General features: G+C 42.0%; 5 protein-coding genes across 6 annotated transcripts; 2 read left to right on the forward strand and 3 right to left on the reverse strand.

The window, feature by feature from the left end:
• Nucleotides 1-7,020: 7,020 nt before the first annotated feature.
• On the forward strand, nucleotides 7,021-8,997 carry LOC6534532 (putative polypeptide N-acetylgalactosaminyltransferase 12). Its single transcript, XM_002095173.2, has 2 exons — nucleotides 7,021-8,117; nucleotides 8,179-8,997. Exons 1-2 carry the CDS (start codon nucleotides 7,029-7,031, stop codon nucleotides 8,779-8,781), a joined length of 1,692 nt encoding a protein of 563 aa, XP_002095209.1. The 5' UTR covers nucleotides 7,021-7,028; the 3' UTR covers nucleotides 8,782-8,997.
• On the reverse strand, nucleotides 8,856-10,786 carry LOC6539606 (putative polypeptide N-acetylgalactosaminyltransferase 11). 2 transcript variants are annotated; one of them, XM_039374177.1, is made up of 4 exons: nucleotides 10,717-10,786; nucleotides 10,482-10,659; nucleotides 9,664-10,429; nucleotides 8,856-9,589 (listed from the first exon to the last, which is right to left on the reverse strand). In XM_039374177.1, the coding sequence occupies exons 1-4, from the start codon at nucleotides 10,772-10,774 to the stop codon at nucleotides 8,975-8,977; spliced, it is 1,617 nt and encodes a 538-aa protein (XP_039230111.1). In that variant the 5' UTR covers nucleotides 10,775-10,786; the 3' UTR covers nucleotides 8,856-8,974. The 2 variants fall into 2 exon arrangements, with proteins under 2 accessions (XP_039230111.1, XP_002086494.3); XM_002086458.3 differs by having other exon boundaries at nucleotides 10,482-10,786.
• A 520-nt stretch (nucleotides 10,787-11,306) lies between these two features.
• On the forward strand, nucleotides 11,307-13,946 carry LOC6539607 (polypeptide N-acetylgalactosaminyltransferase 8). The gene is made up of 3 exons (XM_002086459.4): nucleotides 11,307-11,741; nucleotides 12,119-12,896; nucleotides 12,981-13,946. Exons 1-3 carry the CDS (start codon nucleotides 11,395-11,397, stop codon nucleotides 13,626-13,628), a joined length of 1,773 nt encoding a protein of 590 aa, XP_002086495.2. The 5' UTR covers nucleotides 11,307-11,394; the 3' UTR covers nucleotides 13,629-13,946.
• LOC26534553 (glycoprotein-N-acetylgalactosamine 3-beta-galactosyltransferase 1) lies at nucleotides 13,772-15,728 on the reverse strand. The gene is made up of 3 exons (XM_015195193.3): nucleotides 14,474-15,728; nucleotides 14,316-14,412; nucleotides 13,772-14,172 (listed from the first exon to the last, which is right to left on the reverse strand). Exons 1-3 carry the CDS (start codon nucleotides 14,872-14,874, stop codon nucleotides 13,822-13,824), a joined length of 849 nt encoding a protein of 282 aa, XP_015050679.1. The 5' UTR covers nucleotides 14,875-15,728; the 3' UTR covers nucleotides 13,772-13,821.
• An 87-nt stretch (nucleotides 15,729-15,815) lies between these two features.
• On the reverse strand, nucleotides 15,816-19,346 carry LOC6539608 (glycoprotein-N-acetylgalactosamine 3-beta-galactosyltransferase 1). The gene is made up of 4 exons (XM_015189594.2): nucleotides 18,937-19,346; nucleotides 16,582-16,687; nucleotides 16,215-16,499; nucleotides 15,816-16,154 (listed from the first exon to the last, which is right to left on the reverse strand). The coding sequence occupies exons 1-4, from the start codon at nucleotides 19,329-19,331 to the stop codon at nucleotides 16,014-16,016; spliced, it is 927 nt and encodes a 308-aa protein (XP_015045080.2). The 5' UTR covers nucleotides 19,332-19,346; the 3' UTR covers nucleotides 15,816-16,013.
• Nucleotides 19,347-20,332: the final 986 nt, after the last annotated feature.

Here is a 20,332-nt window from a genome sequence, read left to right on the forward strand (position 1 = left end):
ACTTTGCAATTTGGAAGTGCAGCGACTCCCACTTTCGCCCCCTCGTGCCAAGGACACCCCAGTGGGCTGACCATTGATTAAATTGATGATGTTTGATGACTCCTGAAGTCGATTTCATCGTAGATTTCGCCGCTAACTACATGGATGGACGGTGGAAATGGGGACCACATATGGTGAGCCACCCCCCGCTCATTACGCTGCATTCGTCATGCATCAGGAAGCCTTCAAGTCAGATTTTGGAAGCGGATCTCTGGCAGTGCTACTGTTTGTGGGGCTAGTTCTACACACTTAGAGAAATATATTAGGCTAGTTAGGGCATTCCAAAAGATTGCTGTTTAACGCAGTACTTGAATTTCAGTCTTTACCCAAAGTCGCTGTGTTATTTAAAGTGCTCTTTTACAGTGTAAGAAGTACAGAGGGCCTAAAATTTAATTTGGTTGCAAAAGGAAGTGAGAGAAGAGGCTCCACGGCGCTTCCCATATTAGTTGGCATGACTAGACTAGGTCAGCCGTCTTAGGCGGCATTCTTTTGAGCCTGAACTCCCTGCTGACCTTAATTAATCTTCGGAACTGACTGAGATGGCTGAGATGGGCTATACCGAACTGAGCCCGGCACCTATATCCGAGTGGAATGCAACTGGGAACTTGGCACTGGCAACGTGCAACGTGCAACGTGCAACTTGCAACGCGACTGTGAAGCCAATGTTGATTAATGTGGCCGCGTGACTGGGCGGTATTTTCCTATTTTTCCCAGTTGTTGTTCGGGAAATGAGTTGCACGAGGCGTGCTATCAACTAATTGCGGCGCATTGTTGCGATGGACGAGATACCTAAAGGTACATATCTGGAGAAAAGTGGAAATTCCAATGCAATTGCAATTGCCACAGAGAACTTCCGCATGGCAGACGCTGAAAGGCGAATCTCAATGCAAATACTATACTTGTATCTCCCACCACTTTGAGGGTCCATCGCTGACTTTGACTCAAACTCGGACTCCGAGTGCTCCGACTCCTTCTACGGATTGTGACTGTGACAAACGTCCCGGGGGTGCAATATATTCTACAGACTGTAATGAAAGTGTGAATGAAATGCTCCATGGCCCCCTGTTCGGTGCAGTACTCCTTTCACCAGCACAAAAACGGATGTAGAAAGTTCAAATAGAATTTAACCCCAAGCGCATATTTATACCCATGTTTCCCACACCTCACCGCCGCCTTCGCACTTTCAGCGTAAAACAAATACCAAATGAGACAAGTGTGTGCGGGTGGGTTAAGTGTGCGGTGCCGGGGAATCCCCCCGTTTCACCATATTAAACCCTTCCTTGGCTTGCTGAAAATGACCCAAGGTAAGAGGAGATTTCCTCGGTGGCTTTGCATGCAGGTGAAAAGCGGATTCGGCTTGCCAGCCACCTTTACTATATACGAGTATACTCATTTTTTGTGTGTGTCTGCTGAAGGTTGTTAGCCCGGGGCCAGATGCGAAAGTTCAGCTGGATGATATGTCAATGATATACCAGGAAGTTAGGGAAAGTTGTGCCTTTGCTGCAGCTTAAATTCCCTACAAGTGAGAGGTGATCACTTACCAAAGCTTGTTGAAAGGCGCTTCTGGAAAATTTAAAAAAAAAAAACATTATTTATAACTTTTCAGATTAATACTCGTATGGTAGCACAGGTAGAAGCTTTTATTTTGTATAATTGGTCGAGAGAATGGGGAAAAGTCGTCAATAAAATGTATTTCTTAAATGCACTGCATTATATTTAATTTATATTTTAAAAACTTTGTATGAAAAATACATGTTTTTTAAATGAATTAATATGCTCTACGATACATGTATCCAGCCAAATATGAAAGTTCCCAGACAATTTGCCAAATTCCCATTTTCCATGTCTTCTCGGCTAAGCGCCTTCATGTTAATTAATTTTCCTGTCCAACTTTTCAATTCTAAAACGCGGTTGTCCACATCCTAGTCACTTTGAGTTCAGCCCCGCCCTCTACGAATGACAGATCACCGAAACCACTTGAGCCATATAGAGCCTGTCAGCTGAACTCAACCAGAACTCAGTTCAACTCAAGCCGAAACCGTAACACAAACCCAAAGAAACTATAACAATAAAGACCGGAAATTAAAGTGTGAAAGCGGCAGGCAGGAAGTTGCCTTGATTGCAAGTTTAGAAGTGAGGGGGTGAATAAGTTTATGTATCCCAACTGGTATCTCGCATCTGACAAATAGAAAAGTTTACAAATGCATTTCAACTGCCGGCTCAGAAACAGAGGGTTTCGGTTGAACTGAAGTAACGAGTGGTTTGAGTTGGCCGCCGTCCCTGATTGAATGTTAAACATTTAATTTAAACTTGTCCACAGGCAATCGCCCCACCCCACAGTCCTATGCAACTCAAGCAACCCAAGCAACCCAAGCAACCCACCGAGCAAAACCAGAGTCGATGTGAGATTCGGATTTGAGACGTAATTTATGCACGCACATCAATTCAAATGCATCTAATTTGGTAAACAGACCGAGGAGATGGGGGGCTGGTTCGAAGGAGAGCGATTTGCACTGCAAGAAAAACTATTTATATAATCAAACTATTCCGATTCCGCGACTCAATACAAATGACTTTGATTAGCAATAATACTGTTGTTTTAGAACTACACAGTGAGAGTCTGTACAATTTCTTTTAAAATATCTGTAAAATATATTACCTTAAGTCTTCAATACAATTATAAATTAATTCGAATGTGATCACATTTAAAGATAATTTTCTCAGTGCTCCGACAAAGTTTCAGTCACACCTGCCTGCCACTCGACAGACAATCGGCTTAAAATAGTTTTCATTTGTTTTCGGCGGCGAGTGCAACATGTGGCATTGGCAACGCCACTAAGTAGCCCCAGTCTGCATCATCAGCATCTGTTTAGGGAGTCATAAGAGTCAGCCCCTCCTCCTCCTCCTCGTTCTCCAGAGCTCCTGAATCTCCGAGTCCCGAGTCCCGATCCACATCCATTTCAGTAGTTCGTCTCGCCTCGCTTGGCTGCCGTACATGCAGCTCATTTAGTTGACATTTATTAACGTCACATAGCGCGCAATGTTTGACAATTAATTAGGCACTCTCAGATGCCGAAAGACGGGTCCTAAACTGCAGCTTCGAATGCATGTACAAATATGCAGATATAGATACAGATACAGATACGAATGCCTAAACAGATACAGATACAAATGCCGGGGCATATGGGCAACTTGAACTTGAATTTCCATTTATTTCTAGTTCTGTTTGGGTCTCAAATTAGATCGGATTTAATTTATAAGTGTTATTTTTCCACTACAGCTATGGTCGGGAATAATCGATGGGTTTGAATATATGATAGAACGATAATTACTCTTGGAATGCGTAAATAAAGATGCTAACTCAAATTCTTTGTTAAATATAATAATTATCTAATGTTTTATAAATGTCTGAATAATTATCTGATAATCTTGCCAAATAAACCAAGATGTGATGTAGACCTTAAATTCATTTGATCCCAAAACGCAAGCACACTGCAGCTTCTCGTCATGGAAATCCTCCTTAGGGCGAATAATTTTAATCTGCTAATTCAACAATCATTCAATTTTAAACCCCCTTAAGAGACGCCACTTGAGTTCCTCCCTTTTTGGTCCTGTTCCTGCTCGCAAGGAACGCAAACCAACTGCCCCGAATCACAGCAATTTTCAAAGTAAACAGACAGAAATTTTTTCCTCTGAGTTATCCAGGCAGAGTGAGAAAAAGCGAACTTTTATTTATAAAACACTCGAAACGAGAAAAAATGTCCAAACTGTTTTTCGGGCATATTGACGCAAGGATTTCCCAGGCCGGCAAAGATGGGGGAAAAATAAAAAACTATGAAAAGCAATGCAATGTGAAGAGATCAAACAGTCGGCTGAAAGTCCTACGCTTGGGCCAAAGTTTGTTTCGCTTTTTCCTTTTTCGCAAATGTCACATGAAAAATGCGTTTGCTGTTTGCCAAAAATGTCGGCACTTTGCATGGCTCACCCTCACTCTCGGAAAATCAGTCGGAAAAGCACTACCCCCAGGACATTCTATTCTTCAGCTCCTCAGTTGAGCCAAAAGGATGGTGGTGTTGGTCTTCTTGCACGAAATTTCCATTTAATGTGTTTGCCCAAAGTATTAACAGGCAAATGGCGATTGAGTATCGGAAAGTAGTAAAGCAAAGTTGGGAGCGCAGCTCTGGGGTGTCCGTGAACATAGCTCTGGAGTTGCACTCCTTGCAGAAACAGAGAGAAAATTCGTATCAATCTGATTACCAGTTGCTAATAATAATTTCTTTATATGTAAATTGATAGCTTTGACCATTCCATTATCATTATAGTCTCAGCTCAGTTGAGCTAGCATGTGAGTTGCTCGAAATTCTACAATTGAAATAGAAAGAGCGTGACTCATCTCACCATGAACCATTCTCGAATTGCTGACCAATTTGGGAGGTATTTTTCCCAGTGCAGAGGCAAACTCCCCGACTGACTGCTGAGTGATTGCCATGATAAGTGGCCCATTATGATGCCAGTTTGCACAGCGAGATTGCTCTGCGCTCCATTGGAGTTGGCCATAGTCACAGCATCGACCATCGACCATCGGCCATCGGCATCAACCTCCTTCTTCGACTCGGCTTTAATGCATATCAGAGTGGGCAAACTTTTGGCCAAAAAGTGCGTCATTGTACGTTCGCTTCTCGTTGTCTTTCGGCCGGATCCCGCTCCTCCGGTCCAAGTCCTCCATCAAGCGACTCCTGGTGCTCCAGTGTTCCTTTTGCAACGTCTGTTGACAAAAGACATTTAATTTTCCCGCCGCCTGGCGTCGTCGGTCGTCTTTAGCCTCCTGTGCGTGGAGGGCGAGTATCTGTATCTGGACTGGGGCCATGCAATAAAGTTGGTCGTCGTCGTGGTTTCTTTTCAGCTCTTTTTCGAATGGCCCTCGTCGCGTCTTCCTTTGCTCCATTTTTGTCTCCGCCGGCTAGCGAAAACTTTGATAAGTGAAATTTATTGTGGGTGCTTTGTGTGTCCACTATGATGGTTACAGAGAAAAACATTCAAAGGATCTAGAAATGAATTGGTTAAGTGTATTAAAAGAGGTGGGACAAACTGTTCTTGGATTAAGAATTATCTTTTAAAGCAATAGAGGTCAATTAAAATTTGACAATTAATGTATGTGACTCTGACCAAACTTTTCCTTTTTTTTTCCGTGTACCCCCACTGGAGACCGAAGAATGTCCAACTGATGGCGCTCTTAATGTTTTACGGCATTCAGTTGATGTCTATTATTTGCAGCATAAATCAGCAGAGCAATAACTGCAGGGGGATCCTCCAGCGATCTGGTTAGCGATCCTATGCAATCATTCGCACTACCAGCATTCCTCAACCCATGACCAACATCCTGTATAGCTATTTAAATAGCCTCTGGCTGACATCAACCCCCGATGGAAACTCATTAATTTACGTAAAATCCACTTAACTTCTTTCCCGTACGCAATAAATTCCACAACTTTGCGCCTCATCAAACGAAATGAATGCCGAAATTTACCACGCGACAAAGTCAGACAATAGAATAGATAGAAATCTACATGAAGTAGACGCCACGTCGCCGCTGAATTTTGGAACATGTGGTGTTATGATGAGGATTGGGACCTTCAAACCACTGAGCCACCGAACCACCACCCACCCGGCAGTCGCCCACCCCGTGGAACTTGGCAGAGCCACCCCAAATCCTCGGACTTCGGTAGTCCGAAAAAGGGTGCATTGATATGCGTAAGCGAAGCGATTTTTCCAGCTTCGCCTGCTTTGTGGGGGAATTCCCCCGGAAGATCGAAGGACCGGAAGAATTACGTGCCGGCAGAGCGGAGAACTCATGCCAATGCATTGCCATCATTTCAGGCAATTGTCAAACAAAACGCCGGCTGGCTGGGTGGTGGGTGGATAAATTAGATTTTTACTTGCGCACAATTGCATAAAGCCCCAGGCCCAAAAGCCCGACAATGTAATCCTCAGAGGACCTAGTCGTAAATATTCATTGCATACGGCCGGGCGTTTGAGCTTAAAGTTCTATCACTCACCTCCAACCCAAGCCCCCCGTTCCCCCAAAAGCAGCTTCCCTTCCACATTGTTCTTTGGTTTTTTTTCAAGGTCTTTGCCAAATTTTGGGGCGGCAGCAATTTCATTTTCGAACCACCCACCCAAAGTCCTTGGCGTGCGCTACCCCCCAAAAAATCTTGGGGGTTGGACTTTTCCGGGTGTCGAGGGTGTCGAACTATAAATTGTACCTTTTGTTGCAGTTTTTGCCTGAATATCTTCAAGATTCGGGGGAAACTCCGTGGATCTCCGGGCTGGCAACCCTCAGCGTGCGATGTCTTTAATAAATGTTTGGATGTTTCGTTGCGAGATTAAGTGGATTCCGTTTATGGCATGAGTAATGATGGATGCATAATGCGCACGTATGTGACAGGTGTGGGGTGTGGAAACGCTGTAGTGGCTGCGGTTTGCTGCGATAAATGGGTGGAGAGGGTACCGGGTTTCGGAAATAAAATATATTTATTTCTGACGAAAATGGATATTTTTGTTTGACAAATATTTTTGCTTGTCGCTAATTCTAAGTTATTATTATTGTTTTATGTTTTAAGTAAAATCAAATCATAGATAAAAAAGTATTGGTTAGGAAATCATATTATTGTAAATTTTGATCGAAATTCTTATAAAGTTTATTTTATGTGTTGATAGATTATATACGAACTTACAGAGTTTAAAATGGTTTTATTAAATACAAAAAAATTATCGTGACCTGCATAATATCCTTTATATTAAGTGGATTTACGTTTAAAGGCTTTTATAATAACTGAATACTTTCCAGTGCGATCTTTCTAGTTTAAGAAATGAAAACTTAATTCTCGTTAAAGTGTTCCACTTTCAACTAAAATGTTACGCTTTTAAACAACCATGCAATTTTTTATGTATATATTTTCGCATATTAAATAATCAGTTGCTTCGTAAACATGGAAGTTTCAGCGACTGTCTTAAATTACTTGTTTAAATACGTAGTTTTACACCTGTGGATCCTGATTGTACTCCTGCTCCTGCACAGAGATCTGAGCAGTTGGGATGGACTGATGGGACCGCTTTCTCATCCGGGATTGGGTGTAAATGGAACTGCCTCCTATTTAAGTGTTCCATCTTCGGAAATCGGTTCATATAAACAGGGTTGGCGGTATTACTTATATAACGCTTGGCTGGCTGAAAGAATTCCACTACGGCGTTCTTTGCCAGACTTACGAGATCCCCGCTGCCTGAAGCTGGAATACGATGAGGATTCTGATGAGATGAAACCAGCCAGTATTATTATGATATTCCGAAACGAGCAGCTGGTAGTTCTGCTAAGAACATTACACAGTTTGATGGAGAGAACTCCAAAGCACCTTTTTAACGAGCTTATTCTGGTGAACGATCACAGTGATACGGACTTTTGGAAAGAGGAACTATCACTCTTCTCCTTCGACAACTATGTGCACATGTATATTGATCCAAAAGCGCGGATTCTTCATCTGCCTGAACAGGTGGGCTTAATCAAGGCTCGCATTTTGGCCTCCCACAAAGCCAAGGCCGAGAACTTGGTGTTCGTGGATGCACAAGTGGAGTTTACAAATGACTGGTTACCTCCACTACTGGATACCATTGCGGAGCAGAGTCTCACCCTGGCCACTCCTATTTTGGATAATCTGGACGAGCAGACTTTTGCCTACCAGCGATCTATAGAAAGGCGAGGAATTTACGATTGGAGCTTAACTCGTCGGGAAGTTCCTTTGTCCAGGGAGAGGAGGTCGTACCTTCCAAGGCCCTACGAAGTGGCTGCCGTAAGGACTTCCGTCTTTGCCATTCGAGCTCTCTGGTTTCAGGACCTCTCGAAATTCGATAAAGAGCTTCGCGGCTTTGGAGCTGCTGAGCTGGTGCTCAGCTTCAAAGTGTGGTGTACTGGTGGTCGAATAGTTCAAGTTCCCTGCTCCCGAGTTGGACACTTGCAGCCCACGGACCAGGACTACCTAAAGCGATACGGGGATCTCTACAAAATGGGTGACCAAGTATCAAGGGTATGTACAAATGAAAAAATGAAATCAATGTCGAATTGTTATTAATATTTCATTTTCCCAGAACCTCAAACGAATTATAGAAGTGTGGGCTGGGGATCTAAAATCGGTCGTTTATAAATACCAGCCTCATCTCCTGAATATCTCAGAGGGGGATCTCCACGAGCCGCGAAAACTATATCAGCAATACGAATGCCAGTCCTTAAAAGTGTTTATAAATGACATTACGCCAGGTCTCAACCACGTTACGGCCCTAAATCGAACGGATTATGCTTCAGGACATGTAAAGTCCCTTGAATTTCCCAAGAAGTGTTTGACAATGAATGCAAGAAGTCAATATTTATTTATGCAGCGCTGCAGTGCACATAATACTCTTCAAAACTGGACACTAACCTATGTTAAGGATCTACGCGTAGCTGGAAATATTTGTGCAGAAGTGCAGCCCGATTTAAGGTTGGGTTACAATCTCTGCCACAGTTTAGGAGGTCGGCAAAGATGGCATTATGATTCGGTAAACAATCACCTAGTGAGCAATAAAAAGTGTTTAGAATTCGCAGATGAACTCAATATATTTCTGAATTTTTGCAATGCAACGAACAGAAAGCAAAGATGGATTCTCGATGATATTAATCTAAGTGTAATGCAATCAGTACATACTTCAAGATAGATAGATTCTACCTTGTGAAAGCGGTAAGCTTCGCAGGCTTATAAGCTATATAACTCAGGATCTAATAGGTAGTGTTTTTAATAAAACTATAATTCTAGAACTCTAGTTGTAGCTTTAACGGAATAAACATAAAGTACTCTTGTAAATTAAAAACTAGAATTATTGAAATAAAAAGTTAAGAAATCCTTTCAGTTCAGTGGTTTACACTTAAGCACACATCCTTGCTGTGGTTTTTTAAGGCGTCCTGCTCTCCAGTGAACTTCCATCGTTGTTCCGTCACATCGGAATCGCAAGCACTTAAAATCAGGCCGACTTTATTGACATCAATTTGCAGACATTTGTTTCCGCTGCTGACAAATGAGTTGTGCAGGTAATTATAGTGCCAGGGATTTTTCGGCACTTTTTTAGAGCATTTCGAAGCCCGCACATTACTTTTATAGTCCACATCCAGGCACATGTTACCATGCTTCAGTTGACAACGAGACGTCAGAGTCCATTCTTCGAAATTAGTTGAGTTGCATTTCCTTAGGACAGGAAGTCCTCCCTTGATGGATAAGCAAAAATGTGGCGCCACAAATGGCATTATTTTACCTATCGCATAGCTGGAAAGTCCGGCATGAAGATAATAGTTCCTGATTTGTGGCGCCACTTGGCTTCTATACCATCCGAAGGACTTGCAATTCAGGCGACGTCGTAAATCTCGCGGCTTGTCCAGCGATTCTGCAGTAAGGTTTCTCAGCCTGGGATTGTATCGATAAAAGTGCAGCTTATATTCGTCGAACCAGACATCTACAACACGTTTGAAGTTCTGCAATTAATAAAAACCCCAAAAAAGAAAAGAATAAAAAAAGAAATAGGTTTAGTTTTGTGATGGTAACCTGCCTTTTGGACTTGTAAGCTCGGATTTCTGTTTGGTGTCATCTGGGCCTTAAGCTCATCGCTTTTATGGATAACTCCTACTCGTGAACAGGGAACGGCCAGGATGAGACCTCCACACTGCCAAACCTTGAGGCTGAGTTCCAGGGCATCGCCCCCGTAGTCCTGGAGTCCTTCATCCCATCCCCCAAGATGCCAGAACCACCTGCGATCAATGGCGAAAACACGACCCTCCAGTTTGGAGGATGGGTATGGCTTGGGAAGGTTACTCCACGAGTGCTGATCCAGGGGCAGAAAAATGTGATCCAACTGCCAGTCGAATGCCATTTGCTCAGGTTCCACCAGCCTCTGGTAGCCAAACGTTTCCCTAGATATGGCATCTACAATGGGCTCAGTGACAGTCTGGTTGTTGGAGAGAATGGGTTCAAGTAGGGGAGGAAGCCAACCCTTTGTGACCTCCATGTGGCCATTGAGAAATACGAGAATATCTCCAGTGGCTATTTTAGCTCCAGTCAAACGACTATGAATAATTCCCTTCACAGTTTCCATTTCCAGCTGAGTAACTATGGGAAGTTTTTCATGAATGTGCTCGATAAGATCTGAATCGCCATGCCCATCATGAACCAGTACTATTTCTGTGAGTAGAGAGGGTGATGTTTCTGCAATAACGCTATAGATGGTTCTCAGCAGAGTGTGAGGATGCTCCTCGTGGATGGCTATTACTATGCTAACAGTAACCCTCTTTTCTGAACTATAGTTGATCTTGCGACATCTAAAAAAAGGATTAGTATATGAAAATAAATTGGTTTACTTGCTGTACTTACTGTGGATCCCTATAGTCTTCTAGAGCTCGTTTCAGCGGAATTCTTTCAGAGAGCCAGGCATTGTATTGATACGTTTCGTTCTCTAGTGCAGCATCTACTAAATCCGTTTTTGTCATTTGCAAATGTGCTTCTTTTCCAAGTTGGCCAAGACTTTGAATTGAAAAGTATTCAAAGTCAACTATGGGATTTGATAAGTTATCTGTATACAAAAGCCATATAAATACAGAAATTATACAATATGCCAAAATGAAGATCGCACAGCTACACGGTGTACCAAATAGTAATGGTTTCATTGTGATTAAAACCGGACTGAAGCAATTATTAAAAAACTGTTAAAGGGGTTTGTTAATTCTGTTTGCATGAAACAAATTCATTCGATGGGGTATTTAGAGAAGTAAAGACTTTCGGGATCCCCAACACTTTTTTCCATATTTATTTGGGCACAACAAACATGCTATGTATCTTTAAGACAGTTTGGTATCTTGTAAGATATCTGAATTTAAACAAATGGGTTATAACAACAAGAACTAAACTATTAATTAAGTTTAGTTCTTGTTGTTATAAACAAATGGGTTAGAACTAAACTTAATTAATTCATTTTTGTTTCAACAAGCCAGTATATTTTATTGTCTTGAGACAGGATTTATTAAAGTCATTCGTCGCTAACTTTCAATGCAAAACGTCAGAAACCCACTCCAATGGTCTTCGGAAATTTCAATATGCCCGAACATGATCTGCTCAATGAGCCACCGAATCGAAAACTTTCTCAGCGTATAAGATGGGATTACTGGTGTGGAAGACCGCTCTCGTCATGCTCTCAGTTGGCCAGCTTCAGTCTTGGCCAAAACGCTGCGCGGTTTAAGCCGAAAGTCTACTGTCCGTTTCGGAGGGCTGTGTTTGTTGCTGTGATACGATGTGCCTGGATATTTGGAGGCACAAGAAGAAGGTGTTGCCACTGCTACTGCTGATGGCCATCGGCAGTATTATCTACTATCTTTATACCCTGGAATTGGAGCGGGAGCTTGAAGAAGGCGCTGCTTCGACCACTTCTCGTTTGGAGCGTGACATTAGAGATCTGCAGGCGGTCTTCGAGTCGGAGGTCGTTCCGGATCTGGGAGCTTTGGGTCGTCCGGCGCGGGGCAATTGGACTGAAGAGCAGTTGGAGGCCATCGCCAAAAGTCAGCGGGAAACGGGTTACAATGCTTGGCTCTCCAAGCGCATCTCACCTGAGCGAACGCTCTACGACATGCGACATCGCAGGTGAGTGGCGAGAGTATTAGCTACAAGAGATTGCTGAGCGGCAATCGGCAGCTTTATAAGAGTGGGATCCGATTCAGTACTGCCGGTGCTTTAAAACCATTTCTCAGATAAACTCATCTCATTGATGTACAGAAATTGTCTAGTCAAATTCAAGCCAATACTCTCCAATTAACTATATCTTGGTATATTTCTTAAATATACAAAAAATATATATTTCCTTTCAGTGACATATTGAAAATATCCGGATATAAAAACTTAAGCAATTATTATTTTTACACATATTACACGCGCTTTACTTTTTAGTTTGCTCGTAAAAATAGCCAAATCGTCATCACTCATTGTGATAAGACTCTCTGAAACGTGTGATCTTTCCACAGCTGCAAAAAGCTCAAGTACCCGCTGGAAAAGCTCCCGTCGGTCAGTGTGGTGATAACATATCACAATGAGGAGGCGAGCGTGCTGCTGCGAACGCTGAGCAGCTTGAGGAGCCGGACTCCGGTCCAGCTGCTTCGGGAGGTTATCCTGGTGGACGACGGGAGCACGCAGGTGGACGAGAAGCTCAACGACTTCATTAAGATCAAGTTCCTAAATATGGTGCAGCACCGCAGAATCACAACCCAGGTGGGTCTGATGCAAGCCAGAGTCATGGGCGCTGAACTGGCCCTGGCCGACGTCCTGGTCTTCCTTGACTGCCATGTGGAGGTGACCAAAGGCTGGCTGGAGCCACTCCTCGCTCCCATTTTGGAGGACAACAGAACCTGCACTACTCCAATCATAGACACCATTGACTTTGATACCTTCGCCTACAGAAGGGGCAAGCCCTCGAGGGGCTTCTTCAACTGGGAGTTCAACTATATTCAGCTTCCACTTCTCAAGGAGGAGGCCGTAGCCATGCCGGCACCGCATAAGAACCCCATAATGAATGGTGGTCTCTTTGCCATTGGACGAGAGTGGTTCTCGGAGCTTGGTGGCTACGACAAGAAATTGAAGATCTGGGGAGCCGAGCAGTTCGAACTGAGCCTTAAGTTGTGGCTGTGCGGCGGACAGATCCTAGAAGTCCCCTGCTCAAGGATTGGCCACCTCTTTAGAGACGGAAAATTCCAAGTGCGCTATACCAACAAGGATAAAAATAGCGAGAGGAAACTTATTTCTAGGGTGAGTTCTGTTAAAGCCATATTTTCATTCAATAAATAGTTTGAATATAAATTAATCGTTTGTGTTTGAATACAATCTCCCTAGAACTACCGTCGAGTGGCTGAGATTTGGCTAGATGAATACAAGGACAAGCTATTTGCCAACATGCCACATTTAACAGTGATTCCAGTTGGCAATCTTGCCGAGCAACGAGACCTCAAGAAACGCCTCCACTGCAAGCCTTTCAAGTGGTTCTTGGACAACCTCGCAGCGGATTTCCTGAACCTATATCCCATATTAGATCCCGCAGAATACGCGTCTGGAGTATTACAAAGTGTATCATCACCGAAACTCTGCCTGGATCGCAAAGAACCTCGAAATGGTCAACCCAAACTGGGTCCTTGTAGTTCGGACCACGTATTCCCCAGTCCGGAGCAGTATTGGAGCCTAACCAATCGTAGGGAGTTGCGATCCGGATTCTACTGCTTGGAGGTGCGCAATCAAGGAGTGAATGTTCATATATACCAATGCCATGGCCAGAGTGGAAACCAGTTCTGGTCCTTCGACTCCAAGACCCATCAGGTTATCTCCGGCCAACAGCAAAACATAAGGCATTGCCTAGAGGCGCAGCCGGAATCAAATTCGGTTACTTCGAGTGTCTGTGATCTGAAAAACCATAGGCAAAGGTGGAAATTCGGATATCAGAATAAACAAAGGCTCCAACATTTTTGGGATAATGTCAAGACGCAGTAGGAGAAATTTAAGGCATTGTCAAAAGCTTTGTCTAAAACTGCCGAATTTCATTTGTAAATATAAAGTAGCCGTAGGTCTACGTAGGCAACTTAATTTAGGCTTAAATTTGTTATTTAGAAAAGAGTAACTGTATTATTTAACAATATCTGTTTAAATGTAACGTAAAGACCGCTTAAGTTGTATGCACCTTAAGTTATGGTGAACTCTGATCAATTAATGTGGTCTTATTTTCGAGTACCATCCTTTCATTTTCAATGTTCAAGTTACGCGGCACTCCGAAAACTCTAGTTACATATGCAAAGTAGTACATATTATAAATGTTCATTATGTATTTCGTATGAAAGCATATTAAATATATATAGTATATAATATTACTATCCCCGGCTATCACATTGACATTAGTCAGACATCGACCCAGTTCCTGAGTGAAATCATTGCCTTTCGCCTCCGAACTACAAATACTCTCGTTGGTCAGGGCTGCTAGTGCAAATCGCTTTAAAGCAGCTCCACTGAAGACAATCCCGGAACCTTCTAGCATGTACACCTTGAAATTAAATTAAAATATATAAGCCAGTCATTAAAAGTGCCGCTTATATAAGCATTATATCCTTAGTCAGAAAGATAATTGATGAATAGCAAGTATTGATTATTCCACAATTGATATTTAAAATTGGAAAATAATCTCACCAGACCATTGGGTGCTCGCATTTTGCATCCGAAGTAAATAAGTTCATTGGGACTATATGTCTTCAGCATGTGACGAAGATTGTCCACGACTACAAAGCTGAAAAGGCCATTAATATCACTCAGAGCATTACGATAACTTCTTCATTCGCCATTATTACTTATCGTCGTTGCAGAAGAGGAACCAGTCTCCCTGATGGAAGTGATACTTGTAGACGTACTCCAGATAGGCCCTCATTCGGTGCCAACGGTCATTCATATGCATAAACACCGCTGGCTCCAGGTAGTGGTCACTGTAATCGCTGACGAAGAGATAGTGATCGCAGTGCCTGACCCAAGTCCGATGGGTGTGAATTGCTACCTGTGTGTGGCGATATTCATATGTGGATATGATGCAAAAGATCCTAGGGGGTGGTGGACCAGAGCGATCGACGACTTCTTCAGGTTTCAAGCTCCCAGGAAGGCGCAACGTAACCGTGTAGAATATAGTGCCCAGGATAAGCAAATAAATTGCATTCTTTCCGGCGAGGAAGAGGCGCCGTGTACTAAACAGTCGTGGCATATCTAAACGATTACTGGAATCGGCGGTTCGGGTGGTGGAACTATTGGCGCTGGGTGGTCCGTCGACAATTTAATTACATTGAGTGCTTTTGTCGGTCCGCAATGCCTTTGGTTTCTCTTTGCCCGCCGCATACAAATTGCCTTTTTCAATTAGAATTATTAACCCACCTGACGACTCGGGCATCGAAGACGCCTTGCCATCGTCTTTCATTGATGATAATGGCTTTCAAGTTGATGCAAAACTTTGCAGTTGAAAGTGAAGGGGCGAATGGCTCGGTTTGGCCAGTTCATAAACTGTTGCGTAAACTAAACAAACTTAAAGTGGAGTATCGATTACTGGGTGCCAACATCTGGCGTTCATGTTTCCTGTTTGTAACAAACTTCGTGGAATCCGAAACTACAACTCTTTCCGCGATTCAAACACGTTTCTAGATTTGCATAGATACTCGAATCTATTTTTAGACATCCCAAAATAACACAACAAAGTCACATATATTTGGATAATATTATTCAATCGCCTACCTCTTTTGTTGCAAAAACAAAAGGCCCACAAACGTTTGTATGGATTTCGATAATCACATGTGAGCAGCTTGTACGGGTTTCATGTGAAACTGTCAAACAAAAAATAAGGAACCTGCGAGAGGTAAGCGATATTCCGCTTATGTGGGATATTAATGTCTCAGTTTACGTGCTCAAGTTTCCAGATGAGCTAAGTTTTCATCTAACAGGTAAGCAATAGGCCTACACATGATAAAGGTTACAGGAAGCAGGGAAAAGTGCAATATTGCATTCATGTGAATATCTCCTTTCCCTCAGACATGATGTAACAATGACACTTTGCAGTTGGGCAGAGAAAAAAAAACCGAAAATCGAAGAGAAACGGAAGTAATTTTGCACAGACAAAGGGCATTGGGAAAATGAGACTCCAGGCCAGACGACAGATTCATTGATGAACACGTTTATCCTCCCCCTTTTTCCCACATGTGAGATGAGTTATGTGATGTACATGATATGTGGGTTACTTTGGATTGCATGGATTTACTAGGAAGTAACCTCATGTGTAACCAGGGCCCTCTGCCTTTCAGTAATTGAAACATCAGGAAGGAAGTTCGTCGACAGCTGCCAGAGGTGAGTCCTTTATTACGGCCTTTTACGGTCAATGGAGCTTGGGACGGGAGTGCCAAAGGACTTTACTTGGTAAACAAAATAGTAGTAATCGTACATTTCTGGCGGATATTTTACCAGAAAACTAATGGCGCGGCTGGATATGGGAACTGATTTCTGAAAAGATTATAAGGCGAAGTATTACATAGAACTTTATTAATCTTAGTAATAGATTACCTCTGTTCTTTTGTGATAAGTTAAGTTACGCAGCCAGGGTATAGTATCATAGCCATCTTGGAACTGGTTATGCATTTCTACGGGTATGAATGTCTCGTTCTCAAATTCGTCCCGACTTTCTGCTACCGTAACGTTAGCGAAACTCATACACCGATGTATATCCAAACCCTCAGCATACCCCTCCCAATGAGTGCAATCCTTGTTCTCAGGATCCTTCGACGCCTTCGTATATCGTCTTAAGGCCTCTCGACTTATCACATACCCACTACGATAGTAGACAAAGGGCTAAAGGCGGCAATAAAACATATTTGCACAAATAGTGCCAAATTATTGAAATATTCTGTTTATCAGTCCAAATTGAACTTACCTCATGTGTAACAATATTCTCGAGCTCGTAGCCAAAATATATCGGTTGACTGGGTTGATATTTTCTTTTGTCTATCAAATGCCGGAGATTCTCCACAACTACAAAGCTGAAATAGGAAAACACTAGACTTCAGTCTAAAATTTCCTTTGTGCCAACTAAGAATTCTCATTCTTCATTCACGTCGCGAAATCGTGCATATCAATAAAATCCATCACTGATCAGCTTTGCATACAAAGCCGCAATGCAAATATGTACGAGTGTTGTATGGCCGAATTGGCCGATGTGAGTCTTATGGATATTCAAAAAAAATTGAGTACGGGTAGAGCGACAAGCAAACAATTGCCATTTAGAAAAACCGTGTCAACAACATGGCAAGATCCGTTTTTGAATGGATCGTGGACACGCAAAGCAAACAAAGTCCAAGTTCAAGCCGCAAATGTGCGACGCAAACAACGATGGCTAAAATCTACACAAAAAATACAAAAAGTAACGAAAATAAACGTACAAAATCATAAACACATCGTTAAATATTTGCCAAACAACCGAACCAAGATACAAGTAATTGTAGATAATGTCGATGAGGTAAGGTGCTATATACTTGGATTTGGGAGGTAGAATGGTGAAGAGCCCCGATCACAATGTTTCAATTTCGCATTGTTTTCCCATCAGACGATTTCTTATAATTAATTACGAAGATAAAACAGATGAAACCGTCGTTGGAAATAGTATTCTATGACCAATGCAGAGCCGGCCAATAAAACTACCAACTTTAATGGCTCTTGCTACAAACATAAACTTTTAATTGTCAGTCAACGACCACACAAAGTAAACGCCAAGTCAAGTTATCAACTTATTTTAGAGTCGATTAAGCAGTGTATAAATATTCCCAAGTCCAATCCCAATCCTTATTCAATTGATTTTGTAATATTCTACGGCTGGTGTTGACATCACATCCAATAAATTTCCAATTATGTATGACGGCATAAATTAGGAAAACACTATTTCAATCGACAGCTCTGCGGCACACTTAATTGACCTCTTGGCACGCATTTTTACCAATATTAAAAAACTTTTGATAATGCGCTCTAATCAATAACATTTACGACCGGGCATATTGAAACTTCTAGCATTTATATTACCATTAAGTTGGCATTTGAATGTAAACAGGGATTAATTGAATTGCATTTGAAAAGTGCGCAAAATATCAAAATAAATTGATAGCGCCAATTGCAAATATATTTAAGCTAATCAATGCCAGTGAAACGGCATGACACATGACGGAATGACCTGTCTATTAATGTCTAGTTTGTAGAGTGCATTTTATTTTCATAAATTCGAATTGAATGGGGAATACATTGGGATAGGGTTGCGATCACTCGCTCTGAATAGAAATTCGTTTGTGACTTATCAGCATAATCTGAGGCAAACTATGCTAATGGCATTCCGCACCGTGAATGACAATCCATGGGAAAATATTCTTTTTCAACTTCGAACTGAAATTTGTACCAATTATGAAGGCAAACCTCCCCGGAGAGCAATCAAGCGACATATACACAGAGGAAAATGTGGAACCGGGGGTGGGGAAGTGCATTGTGTCCCCTACAAAAGACAGATAAACTACCGCCCATAGATACTCGCACTTCCTTGGCACATTTTTCCATCCCCAGCTCCTCCAGATAAAGGAAACGCTCCGTGGGCTAAACCACAAAAGGAAGCCGAGGAAAAATCGATCAACAATGGAGTGAATGGAACGGAACCGACTGCAAAACGGGATGTAGACCTTAACGTAAACGGGAACATCCAGCAAACAACAATCGAAACCCAAACTCAAACTCGAGCACAAACAAATACTGCCGAAGGCTGACTGATAACTTTATCAATGAAAGAAGTCAAAATATGTTGAGTGAGGCGGCCACCGAACTCAACGCTCATAAAAATAAACAACAAGAATGAATAAGGAGCCACGGAAAAAAATAACATTGTATAGGATTGTATAAAATGTGAAAATTCTTAATTTAATTGGCAACTTAAATCGTCCTTTAATCCAAAATATAGATAACGTATGTGAAGTTATGTGCCTTTTAAAAGCAGAAAATCAAATTGTTGTTAAGAGCATAGGCAACTGAGTCGGACTCTGAAACTACATTTGATGACAAACTTTATAATGGTATATTCTTTATAAGTGGAACGGCAAAATCTTTTTCGGTGTAGTGGCAGAGTGGAAGTTGAGCGCTTAGAATATCATATCAATATTCCAGCGATAAAAGAAAACCATAATAGAGCTCTTCAGCAATTTATGACTGCGTCGAACGATTCAAATTATATTATGATCTGGCGAATATTACGGGGTCTTACCTAGAGGGCTCGACTCTGAGGAACCAATCGATTTTGTCGGCATAGGTCAGAGAAGCGTACATCAGCCCCTGATGGACCAAAGTCCACGTATGCGTGGAATTAATCACAGGCACATAGGGTTCCAATTCGCCATCGATATCCCCACTCACAAATAGCAAGACATTGCAGTGCTTTCCCCAGGTGCGTTTCACGTATTTGGAAGTGTTGGGGTCATGATAACTATAGGGTATCATGCAGAGAATCCTGATTTCTTCGTACAGGGGATCCACAGTGTGCTTGTTACTTAGTTTTGCAGGTGTTCTATCAACTTCGCCCGAATTAATATAGAGAGTGAAAGCCAAAAACAGAATTAAAGCCACGAAGAGGCCATAGTAGACGCGTCTAGGTGAAGTCATGACTTTAAACTGACTATTATAAAAGTTTGATCACACGCATGGGAAAAGTCAATTTTAGATAAGACAGTTATCAGTCTGAAGAAAGAATTTAACCCACTTAGTTTTCGGGGGTCGATGTGCACTCATGCTTCGTATTTAACAGCGGACGGAAGCTATTGAGCCATTTTGTTTACGGTTAAGTGATTTTTAGCTTCTGCCAAGTAGGAAGATACATTCTCTGGCTAAGCAGTTCCTATAATTAAACATTGATTCGTTTTTTTTAGTGCGCAAAAATGAACTTCATTATTTGGTCGTTTTAATTTTTGGCGAAAAAAATAGTCTTGATTTTGTGGTCGTTTTAATTATACTTAATGAAACAGAATCGGTGAATGGTTTCACGATTGCATCTACAATTTAAATAGTTAATTAGAATATTTATTTAGTCCGCAAAGTGTTAACTCGATTCGCTGGGCCAATTAAACATAATTACACGATTCGCTGGCCACTGGGAGCAACATTTTTGATAAGATTAGCGAGCTTTGATTGCATTTTAGTAATCCAATCACGGAAGGGGGGCAATTGTGTGGTTAGCGGTGCAGATAACGAAGTAACCATGGTTACCAATCAAATAATCATACAATTTGGCAAGTAAGTCGATGACTGTTGGATCAATGCTATTAAAGTAATGCTATTTGAATAATACTTAGCACTACAAATGTGCGCAATTAATGAGTAATAGGAAAAGGGGCTATAAAATGTAAATTGCTGTCCGGTTCATCATCTCTGAATTTGAGTGCATTTCGTTGAAAGCAGATGAGTACCAAAATAAAAGAAGATCCAACAACCTGCTGCTTCGAGTCTCCTGCAGGCCAAACAAACATTAAGTTACAAAATAAAATCTTTGGCCCATAAAATTAAACCGCAGCCAAATACGCAGAACAGACAAAGACGGGAAAAAACAAATTGCTGGGAGGTGGAGGTGGAAGGGAAAACAGGCTAATCTCATGGCGCGAGCTTATCGG

Source organism: Drosophila yakuba, chromosome 3L (assembly GCF_016746365.2).
Source record: "Drosophila yakuba strain Tai18E2 chromosome 3L, Prin_Dyak_Tai18E2_2.1, whole genome shotgun sequence".
Taxonomy (NCBI): Eukaryota; Metazoa; Arthropoda; class Insecta; order Diptera; family Drosophilidae; genus Drosophila; species Drosophila yakuba.